The 12532-nt window shown below is 36.0% G+C and overlaps 1 protein-coding gene across 3 annotated transcripts; it reads left to right on the top strand.

The window, feature by feature from the left end:
- The first annotated feature begins 1027 nt into the window (after positions 1-1027).
- Positions 1028-5929, top strand: hhla2b.1 (HERV-H LTR-associating 2b, tandem duplicate 1). Of its 3 annotated transcripts, none has more exons than XM_079409192.1 (8): positions 1028-1119; positions 1766-1857; positions 2373-2681; positions 3405-3683; positions 3885-4283; positions 4953-5060; positions 5154-5213; positions 5294-5929. In XM_079409192.1, the coding sequence occupies exons 2-8, from the start codon at positions 1785-1787 to the stop codon at positions 5365-5367; spliced, it is 1302 nt and encodes a 433-aa protein (XP_079265318.1). In that variant the 5' UTR covers positions 1028-1119; positions 1766-1784; the 3' UTR covers positions 5368-5929. The 3 variants fall into 3 exon arrangements, with proteins under 3 accessions (XP_079265318.1, XP_079265319.1, XP_079265320.1); XM_079409193.1 differs by having other exon boundaries at positions 4953-5054; positions 5294-5728; XM_079409194.1 differs by having other exon boundaries at positions 1056-1119; positions 2591-2681; positions 5294-5746.
- The last annotated feature ends 6603 nt before the right edge of the window (positions 5930-12532 follow it).

Below are 12532 nucleotides of genomic sequence, written 5' to 3'. Positions count from 1 at the left end.
TGGACAGATACAAAGAGGAAAAAAAATCATAAACCAATCGCGGACTCCCTGTGTCCAGTAATCCCAGTGCATTGCCTAATCTGGTGGATTACGGCCTGATCCGCGGTAGAGACAAACTACATCATCACAGATAGCGTATCTGCATTGAGTTTGACTGGATAGCTTACCACACCACAAGAGGAACTTGGCAATATATATATATATATATATATATATATATATATATAAAAGAGAGAGAGCACTTCCTGTAATATTAATAAAAAATAAAGGAAAGATGATTAACCTTGGCCCCTTGCCTCATGGTCCCCAGCAAAAATAAAATAAATAAATAAATAAAACACTCAGGGTGTTATTTTATTATTGTGTATTATTGTATTATTTATTATTTTATTTTATTACATTTTATTATTTTATTTTATTATTATATTTTTAATTGTGCAAATATGGGGGGGAAATACCAACCATACAATAACAATTTTTTTGTAAAACATCAAGCATTGTATTAATAAGAGTAATAATTTAACAGACATTTATGAGAACATTTCATAGGAATATTGAGGGTTTATTTTTTTTACTCTATTAGTCCATTCCCAACAAGTGAAAACAAATCATTAAGCCATTCATTAAATTTTGATAACGTTTACTTGAGATGTACATTACAGTTTAAAAGGTTTTTTTTGTTTATTGTTTTTTTTTGAAAGACATCAATACAGTACTTACAATCATGGATATTACAATTCTGTTCTTTTGAACTTTCTATTCATCAGTGAAATCATCAGGCATGCATCACTGTTTCCACAAAAATATAAAGCAGCATAATTGTTTTCAACACTGATTATGAAAATAAATGTTTCTTAAGCACAAAATCAGCAAATTATTAGAATGATTTCTAAAGGATCATGTGACACTGAAGACTGGAGTAATGACTGAAATTATAATACTGTATTTTTCTTGAAGTCATAAAGTGTTCAGAAACTCCACCCACTCATGTATCAGTACAAACTGGCAGGCCTATGCTGATACTATGGGAGTGTTTATTCTAAAATAAACTAGTCAGTCTAGTCAAGTCTAGTTCACCGCCAGAGACGAGACTTCCCTCCACAAACAAAACACACACACGTGAGTCTGCCTATTGAATCATATTAACCACAACACTAAACAATAAATGCTTAAAGCCTTAGAGAGCCTATGACATTATGGCATTACTTTTCTAATTAACTACTAACAACAAAGAAACTAGAGATACATTTTATTATTTTCATCATCTACAATGCTTTTGAGATTTGTTTTAATCTAAAGTGTGTCAAATGAGCTATTTTAATTGAATTGCTTCTTGTGCTCCTATATAGAGGTGTGTGAGTTGATTTGTTAAATTTAATTTCTTTAGGAGATTTGTGCCCACAAATGTTCTGTTATCAAAAGTGATCTTGATCCAGAAGATTCCACTTACAAAGAGAGAACATGATCAACAGACTTCACACAAAATAAAACAAGAGTATGCTCAAGCTTAAAGTAAAATGTTAAGATCATAAAATTGAAGGGTAATTTCCAAATCTTCATATATGCACACTCTCTTGATTCACTTGCTCACCCAAACTGAACCTATTGTTCTCTGGGTTAAACATTTGTGTGAAGCCTCTGGAAAATTTATTTGTCAAGTATCAATAATCTGATATTCCACCTGAAAGCAGCATTTATATAGTTAATAATGACTGATATTAATAAATACCATAAATGACTGTTGTTTTTTCCACTGTTGTTCAAGCCTTCGAGAAGATAGAGCGATGACAGCAGCGAATTCTTGGATTTGTCTAATATTACTGTGGATTGCTGCTGATACAAATGGGAAAACTCCAGGTAGTAGCCATTTACTACAAGACTAAAACATAAAAGCTTGACTTCTGTAGGTCAACTGTGTAGTTCAGGTTCTCTAGAAGATTTTTCCTATGATTCCCTGGTCTAAACTGAACAATTCATTGTCTGAGACACACAGGTCATTACATGGTTTGACCAAGGACAATGTCTGACAGACAAAACATTGGTCTGATTAATTGCCTGATGTTTATCATCGCCAGGGAAACCAGCATTTCAGCTCTGTTTTTGACTTATGACCTAAATAGTTTCAGGTCAAATTGGAGATCTCAAGATGGACTCCAGAAACAAGAACAAATTGTTCCCTCTCATAAATGATACTTAATTATATGATCCACATATACAGTTTTAGATACAACAAAGATCAATGACAAGACAAAGTATTTATCACCTAGACATCCTTATAAAATTGTTTTTCAATTCAGACGTGAGATAAATCACTCTCTTTTTCACTGATTAGTGTTTAAGAAACTCACATTGTCCTTTTACCACACCTCTAGATGTTCACTTAACCTGCACGTTCTCAGAAGATTGTGTCCTACCCTGTGTCTTTGAAGCAGTTGGAGATGAGATGATATACTGGTTCAGACAAAATGTCCCGATCCAAAGTTATATACAGGGGAGTGGCCGGTTAGATCAGGCAGATCAGCAATACAACAGCAGGACATCACTATTCACCGAAATGATTCCCTCTGGTAATGCATCTCTTCATATCCAGAAGTGCGGCCCACAGGACAGGGGGAAGTACAAATGCCTTGTCACCAGCAGTCGAGAAACTATGGAGCACTTCATCATAGTCAAGGTGGAAGGTGGGCTACGTTTAAGAGTTTAGCAATCGTAAATTAAATTATTTTACTTCATATAGGGTTATTAGTGACCATGTGATGTGTAAGACATAACTAATATCACATAGTGAACTGTAACTATTTGCTAAAGGCCCTTTCCATTCATAGAGGACAAAACGGGGTCTGGAACTCTTGAAAAAATATGAGAAATAGATCTCAAAATAAATATTTGGGGCTTGAAAACAGTTTAGTTTGAGTATGATTTTCTGGCATTCTAACAATAAAAGTAATAGTAATAATAATAATAATAATAAATTACTTTTAAAGCAGCAATTACCATGGCAGCTGCAGATAAATAAATTTATTCGGACAATACATCCTGAGTGACAATTTTAGAAAAACATCTAACATCTATATGTATAATTACTTATCACATAGTACAGTTGCTTATAATCTGCCACAGAATCCCTGTCAGAAAATAAATAAATAAATAAAAGTATTTATTATTATTATTATTATTATTATTATGCCAAATGTGGGACAAAACTTAATTTTAAATGTTAGGAAATTAAAAGTCCAAAAACTACCATGGGCACCAGGCTAGGAAATTAATAAATGCATGAATATTTTATATATTTTATATCCGCAACAAAACAAAGCATTGGGTTTGTGCTTCTAAAGCTGTAAAAATTATGTAAAAAATGATAATGCCACCACAACTAAAACAACAAATAACTGTCATTCCAGCCCCTATCCAGTCAGTGAGCCTGGAGACAACACGTCTCTGTGGTTTTGAGGAAGTCATATGCTCCAGTCGAGATGTCTACCCTGCTCCCCGTGTAAACCTGTTCACAGAACCAGCAAGTCTACCTGATTCCCTCCAACTCTTCACACGCAAAACGGCTGACAAACAAGGCCTGTACTCGGTGGAGAGCAAGCGCAAGAAGTTGAAAGATCTGACCTACATCTGCCTCGTCCAATCATTCTACAGGTCTCAGACATGGAGGGCATCACTGCAGGAGAAAGGTTTGATCTCATCGCACCAATTCATGTCTGGACGTGTTACATTGCATTTCATCACCATTATTATTACATGCCATTGCATCACCAAATATTCCGTGACCAACCAAACAATTACTTGCAGATGAGAGAATATCATGTAGCACAATGTTTCTGATCTTTCAAATGGCACCTAGATACTATTTTAACCAATTTTTAACTAAACAGAAATATTCGGCGTGGAAGGTCAGGACATCGTCATCCCTTGTGTGGCCCCATGGAAGCTGCAGAACTTCACACTGACATGGTCCTTCACCAAAGAGCACAAGTTCTCAACCATCTACACCTATGACAGCCTCACACAGCGGAGCTCCAACGTTTGGAAGGAGTGGGTGCGACTGGTGAGCCCCAGGGGTCGAGGCGGAGATGGCTCACTGCAGCTACACAAACCGCTGAGTCTAGAGCACACTGGAACATACACCTGCATCCTCTCTGCTCACCAGACCAAACATGAGGTTCATACGAGAGTCAACATTACACAGACCGAACATGAAGTCCACACAAGAGTCAGCATCACAGAGGTCAAACATAAAGACAATGCAAGAGTCAACATCACACTAAAGCCTGGTGAGAGCATGTTATACCCTGTAAACCACCATCATTAACTTGCACAACATTTCTAACTTTAAAAATGAAGTTAAAAATCACAGTCAGTATTTTAATCAAAATCACTAATCAAAATCATTATTTTCCTTTTTGAAGAAGCATATAGTTCTGACTCTGAAATCCAAAACACTCTTTATGCAAGTATATCAGACTTTTATCAATATATCTACTGGTTAAGCAGTAGGCACTTTAACTTGATTATTTTCAAAATTACAAATAAAATTAACGTGATGGAACTCAACAACGCGGCAATAAAAATTAACTTCGCCATTGCTCAGTGAATGAATTTTAGGAGTAAATTTACGTTAGGGTTTCTCATTTAACTTTTACAATTTTGAATGTATCATTGAGGTCCCTGTAATTTTATCAGGCATTACTTTTTTAACCAAATATGACCACACAATCACATAATGAGTTAAAAAAAATATAAAAAAAAATAAAAATAGGTTAAAATAGGTTAATTTGAAACATAAAAGTTTGGTAAAGTCTCTTCAACAATCTCTGGATCTTTGTTGGATGATTGTGTCAGTTAACTAAACCAGCATTAACTCAACCAGCATTTATTTTTTCAACTAACAAACTAATTTTCTTCACATTTTATTGACCACACAAATTGTGACTGACCCGCAGAAAAACAACAGTCCGAGAGCTCTCCCCAGTGGTGGATTCCTGCAGCTGTGATCACAGGCTTTGCCGTCACTGCAGTCGCAGCAATCATAGGAATTATAAAATGTAAAGGTATGGATTACCACAATTGCATGCATACATGCATAAATATTTGGAATATATACTTAACATATTTGTGCAACAATTGTATCTTCTTCAAACCAGCTGGCTGTACAAAATCAAGTAAAAACCATGCAGAAGCTACAGAGATGCAACCAATCAGAGGTTTGTGTGTGGTAACAACAGTTACATAATAAATACCCCTATCTCACTGCATCATATTCACAGATCTCTATCCTTTACAGTGACTGCTGCAAACAGCAGAGCTGCATCTGAGGACACCTGCTTAACAGAAGAGATCGCCAACAGACCAACATGAGAATACATGGGGCAAAGTTTTGTTAAAACTGCATACTATATATGGGACTTTAGTTACCTCAACAACCTTTCAGGTCTTCTTTCAAATCCTGAAAAGTGATTGATTTACTGCCAAGACTAAATGAGAGATAAGAAGTATTTATTCATTTTATTTTCATTATTTTTATTAAGGAAATATTAATTGTTTGTATTTTTCTGGAATGTACTTGTGAATTGTATATTCACATAAATAATGTTTAGAAATGTATGCATATTATCTGTTGAACTCAAAACTAAAAGATTTTTTTTTTCTATACCTGTATGAGAACATCTACTTAATGTCTTAAATGTAAATGTAATTTCTATTAAATATATGAATTATTAAATTGCAACTTTCATATATTTAAACAATTTTACTTAACAATAACAAAACACACAACTTCCCAGCCCTGTCTAAATATTTTATTTGAAGTCATCTACAGCTAAAAAGTCTCTTTTGTGATAAAATCTTGCTTTATGCTTTATTTTCAATCATAAATGACAACAAATAAAAGTAAATTATGGTTCTGTACACCTATCAATTTAAAAGAATTACATATCACTCCTGTTAGGCCTCTAAAATCTAGCTAAAATTATTTACAAAATATTTAAATTATAATAAAATTATTTATCATGATTGTGATTTATGTGCGCAAGATATGATCTCATCTCACAAATACCTATCAATAGCCTACTGTCTGTCCAACAGAGTCTGTATTTCCACATAATTAGGTCTGTTTGTTTCTGTGATCCACTACCATTTTTAAACTACAGCATGTATATTTTACACACTGATATTAATGGAATGAGGTGAAGTTAAACTTTGGGTTCGTAAACACAGAAGGAGGGTTTTATGTAAGACCAATGTAGACTTGTTATGCAGCATTTTAATCTCCACAGAGTATGTATTGCAATGCGGAGAAGCAGAATAGCAATAAAAAGTATTCAAAACTGAAAATAGTTGGTCGACGGACTACATATATTCAAATCATTAGTAACTATGAAGCTGTTATTATTGCTGTGGATTCTGCCTGTAACTTTAGGAGGTAAGAAAAACAAAACATCTAATGATATTTATTTACATCTCAAAAACTGTCTCGACTTTATTTTTATTAACTTAACCTCAAAAACAGACTCATACAGTCACGTTAGCACCTCTGTGTCTTTTCAAAAGAAATAACAATCACAGACTTGTTTGTAATTAAATATTGAATTATAACTTTAGTTGTAAAAATGTTTAGCTGTTTAACTTTATATTACATTAATGTCAATGCTTGAACTGTTTTTGTATTCCTTACAGAGATTAATATAATTCACATTTAATACTAAAGACATTTTTATGTCAAAACAATAAAACAAATATTTTTATTGATATTTTGATAGTACATAATATCAAGAACAGTTATTAACTACTATTTAAATCACATTCAGCTAAAGGTAAACACATCAGTATAGCTTTACTCAGACCTTTGATTCACAAGTAAATGATTACAAATTAGTTTGAATCACTTGTTCTATTAAACCTAAAGTTATTTTGGAAAAGTGCATTTCTCAATAGCCTCATGGAGGTCCCTTTATTTGTGATTTTATTTACATAAAAGGACTTACAACACACATAACAGTATATGGGAGCTTAAATGCTGGTTGAATGTATACAGTAGGCCCACCTATAGTCTTAACATGTCACTGTATGTTTGTGTTTTTTTTTTTTACACCGTAATTTGTTGTTTTTACAGACACTGATGTCACGTGTATCTATTCTGATGAATGTATGTTGCCTTGCACATCCACCCACCTTGATATCATCCACTGGTATTTGGATAAAAAAGCAGTGCATTCATTTTTCCTCAATCAAGACCAGCTGGACTATCAGCATGAGGACTACAAGGAGAGAACATCCCTGTTGTCGGAATCTGAAATTAAAAATGGAAATGTATCACTCTTGATAAGAAACATCAGGGTCCAAGATGAAGGCAGATACAGGTGCTACGCTGCTGATGATAAAACAAATGATGAGAAGTATGTGGTTGTGTCTGTGGAAGGTGAGAGCGAGGATTTCTGAAACTCTTAAAAAACTTTTACAAGATCCTTGACTTAAAAAGGAAACATGCCCAGAGGAAATTGTGTAGCTCATGAGTTTCTGTTTCATCGTTCAGGAGACTTAATAGAGTTTGTTTCATATATAAAGCTGCCTTCTCAGTGCATTCATTTAGTGCCGAGCCATTTTTTCAGCAGTGATGGTTCTTACAAGTGTTTTCCCATTCTAATTTCTCCATTTACTCCAGTCCCCCGTTTATCCTGCAGAGGATTTAAGTAGTTTTTCCACATAGGGAGACATACTATATTGCATAATTCAAGATACTCATATTTCCTTTGAGTGTAGATGAGTACAGCACCAATATGATCTAAAATGATCTATTTCTAAATTTATAAAACAAAACAAAAATTGTGTTGGTTTATTTATTTTTTTTAGCTCCAGTTAAATCAGTGGATATCACATTAAAAAATGATGAAGTCATCTGCACCAGCAGTGGAGTTTATCCAGAACCAAAAGTCTTGTGGTCCTCAGACCCTCCAGCGATGGAGCCACCAAACACTGTCAGCCGAACAGAAGATCATCTGTTTACAGTGACAAGTCATCACAGATACATATAACTGCTCCATAACTACTAAAGATACACGCCATACAGCTAGTCTGAAACAACAAGGTAAATTTACAGATTTTTTGTTGTGTTTTTGGTCATGTATTAAGCATCTAGAAGCCCACAGAGCATTTCTAGTAATATCACAATGAAAAAATATTGTGTTTCAGATATCTCACTGAAAGATGAAGTATCTTGAGTCGTAACACTTGAGACATTTAGAGAGATATAACCCTCATTTTCTTCCATACAGGTGTAGGAACTGAAGTCATGAAAAATATCTGATGCTGCTCTACCAACAGATCATATAAAATACCAAAAATAAAAATATTTTTAAAACATTAGCTAGAATTATGAACATACAATATTGACAGATGGATCTGCAGAGAATCATATTTCTGTAAGTCATCAAGAAATTATGATACTATAATATAAGAAATATGAGTGTGGATACATATTTCTTCAAATGTGTGCAATTTTAGACTAAAAGTATGCATTTTATGTAGCAAAGCACTGTGACCAAAAATAAATGGGAGTAAATGTAACTAAATATGTTTAGGTTTGTGTCTCCTTATTCTATTTGAAATATAATTAACTCATTGATTTCGCATGCTTTTCCATTCCCCACAGAAATTACGAATTTTTATTGTCATTGTAACCAATTATTGTTATACATAGTGGTCAATATTGAAGCTATTTAATCAATCTAATAATTCAAAGCTGAAGATCATATCAGAATCAGTACTGGCAAAAAAAAAATAGCCTATATAGTCGATGCACATCTGCCTCTTCTTCTGCTGAACAGAAATGCTATTTTGAGGAACTTGGAAAACCAAACAGTTGCTGGTCTACAGTGACTTCCATAGTATTTTTTTCCTTCTATCAAACTCAATGTGGACCAGCAACTGTTTGGTTACTCACATTCTTCAAAATATCTTCTTTTGGTTTATCGTCCATGATCAAAACCCCTATACAGATTATGTCCAAATGGAGGCAATTCAAGACCACTGTTACCAACAAAGATCACTCCAAAGCAGAACGTGTAGGCCTAATAGTCTGCGAGGTTGCAAAAGTTCCCAGGGTAACTTAAGCAACTAAAGGCCTTTCTCTCACATTGGCTAATGTTAATGTTCAGGAGAACACTGAGCAACCATGGTGTGCATGGCAGAGTTGCAAGAAAGCCACTGTTCTCCAAAAAGAAAATTGCTTGCTAAAGATCATGTGGACGAGCCAGAGAAATATTGGAGAAAGGTTTAATGGATGGATGAAGCTAAAATAGAACTTATTGGTTTAAATGGGAATCTATTATGTTCAGAGAAAAGAACACACTGCATTCCAGCTTAAGAATCTTATCCCATCTGTGAAACATGGTGATGGTATGGCTTGGGCCTGTTTTGCTGCATCTTGGCCAGGACAGCCTGCCATCATTGATGGAACAATGAATTCTGAATTATACCAGCAAATTCTAAAGGAAAATGCCAGGACATCTGTTTAAGAACAGAGTCTCAACAGAACGTGGGTCATGCAACAAAACAACAACCCCAAGCACACAAGTAATTCTACCAAAGAATGGTCAAAGAAGAACAAAGTTAATGCTTTGGAATGGCTGAGTCAAAGTCCAGACCTTAATCCAATTAAAATGTTGTGGAAGGACCTAAGCAAGCAGTTCATAGGAGGAAACCCACCGACATCACAGAGTTTAAGTGGTTCTGCACTAAGGAATGGGCTAAAACTCCTACATGTTATTGTGCAGGACTGATCAGCATTTACAAGAAACTTTACCTTCAGTTACTGCAGAAAAAGGGGGTCACACCAGATTCTGAAAGCAAAGATTCACAAACTTTTGCAACACACAGATATGCAACACTGGATCATTTTTCTCAATAAATAAATGACAAATAAAATATTTTTCTCTCACTTCCCAGCAGGCACCAGGCGTCTATGTAACGTTAGGTTGACATTGGACATGTCGTCAGACAGACGTTGCATTTTGAAAATGAAAATCAGGTTGAGGTCAATATTTGACGTCAATTTGATGTTTGGATTTTGGTTACACAACCTAAAAAACAACAAAATCTCAACATCAGCTGACGTCGGTATTGGACATCAATATAACATTGAAATTAGACTTTGAATTTACATTGAATTTTGGTCACCCGACATCGCAACCTAAATTTAATCAATGTCTTTTGATGTTGTGTGCCTGCTGGGTTGTTTGATTCTGTTCTCTTTATCTACTTTCAGGACTTATATGAGTCATGCAGAAATATAGAATATTCTAAAGGGTTCACAAACTTTCAAGCAGTACTGTATGTTTATTTATTTATTTGTATTATATTTATGATGATTATTATTATGACTCAACAGCGCGTTCCTCCACCTTCAATACTTATGACTGAAGTGCCCTTGAGCAAGGCATCTAACCCCTAGTTGCTTCCCAGGAGCTGCAGCAAAAATGGCTGCCCACTGCTCCGGATGTGTGTTCATGGTGTGTGTGTGTTCATGGTGTGTGTGTGTGTGTGTGTGTGTTCATGGTGTGTGTGTGTACCTACTTAAACATATTTTGGTGACAAATTTGTACCCAAAACTGAGGTAAACCTGACAAAATCTCCAAAAAAAACTCCCTTTGGGGACGTCCTCATTTGTAAAACGGGTTTAAAAATAAACTACACAAAGTTTTTTTGAAATTGTAAAAATGCATAAAGTCTCCTGTGAGGGCTAAGTTTAGGTGTAGGGTAGGTGTAGGGCAATAGCACATACAGTTTGTACAGTATAAAAACCATTACGCCTATGGAATGTCCCCATTTAGATAGCTAAGTAAACGTGTGTGTGTGTGTGTGTGTGTGTGTGTGCACTTGGATGGGTTAAATGCAGAGCACAAATTCTGAGTATGGCTTACATCAGCTACTTGGCTACATGTCACATACACATTTCATTATTATTACATAAATATGTGTAAATACAATAACGACGGCATAAAAAAATCCAGTCTTAAATTTCTCTGAACTTTTACTAATTGTATGTACTGGTGATTTGTTTTTAGATTTATGTTCTCTCAAATAATGTTTTGAATTGTATATGCATGCCGTCTGTTGCATATCAAGTCAAGTCAAGTCAAGTCTGCTTTATTGTCAATTCTTCCACATGTACGGCACATATATACAGAGAATTGAAATTGCGTTACTCTCAGACCCTTGGTGCAAACAGTTAACATTAAACACGTTCAAATACAGATAATACAGTTTAAACATATGTACATACAACTATACAAAGGAGGACATTGTAGAAAAAATAAAGAATACATAAAGTGGCATAAGGCCCATGGCAGATAGTGCAAACCAGTTAAATAAAAACAAAACTGTGCAGATATATGTGTAGTGCAAAAAGAGCTTATCAATCTGAGGACATTGTAGAAAAATAAAAAGAGTTAGATAAAGTGGCATAAGGACCGGAGGGAGTTCAGCTTCCTGACAGCCTGATGTATGAAGCTGTCCTTCAGTCTGCTGGTCCTCGCCTGGAGACTCCGCAGTCTCCTCCCTGATGGCAGCAGACTGAAGAAGCTGTGTGTCGGGTGGGTGGGAGTGGGGTGCGGAGGGCTTTGCGGGTGAGACGGGTGCTGTAAATGTCCTGGAGGGAGGGGAGAGAGACACCAACAATCTTCTCAGCTGCTCTCACTATGCGCTGAAGTGACTTGCGGCAGGATGCGTTGCAAGCGCCATACCACACAGTGATGCAGCTGGTTAGGATGCCCTCGATGGTGCCTCTGTAGAAGGTGCACATGATGGGGGCCGGGGCTCTGGCTCTTCTGAGTTTGCGGAGGAAGTAGAGACGCTGCTGTGCTTTCTTGGCCAGTGCTACAGTGTTGTTAGTCCAGGAGAGGTCTTCCGTGATGTGCACACCCAGGAACTCGGTGCTGCTCACTCTCTCCACAGTCGCACCGTTGATGGTCAGAGGGGCATGCTGAGTGTGTACTCTCCTGAAGTCAACAACAATCTCCTTCGTCTTCTCCACATTCAGAGAGAGATTGTTGTCACTGCACCACCCGGCCAGGTGGCTCACCTTGCTCCTGTAGTTTGTCTCATCTCTGTTGCTAATGAGACCCACCACAGTTGTGTCATCCGCAAACTTAATGAACAGGTTAGAGTTGTGTGACGGTGTGCAGTCGTGGGTCAGCAGAGTGAAGAGGAGGGGGCTCAGCACACATCCTTGGGGGGCCCCAGTGTTCAGTGTGATGGTGCTGGATGTGTTACTGCCAACCCGTACTGCTTGAGGTCTCCCGGTCAGGAAGTCCAACAGCCAGTTATGCATGCCACATGAAAACTAAATTATTTTGTACGTCTATCTGCATGACATGAGAATATCTGCTAAATTTCTTAAATCTAAGTGTCATTTCTATTCAGTTTATTCATTATTAAATATCAAGATTCATACTTTTAAAATATGTGAAATGTAAAATATTATTAGTGTATACACCTCTTCCAAGCTCAGTCTTAATATTATATTTCA

The sequence above is a fragment of the Barbus barbus genome (assembly GCF_936440315.1).
Source record: "Barbus barbus genome assembly, chromosome: 46".
NCBI classification, from domain to species: Eukaryota; Metazoa; Chordata; class Actinopteri; order Cypriniformes; family Cyprinidae; genus Barbus; species Barbus barbus.
The sequence above is the reverse complement of the archived record's forward strand: the minus strand, read 5'-3'. Positions and strand labels throughout refer to the sequence as shown.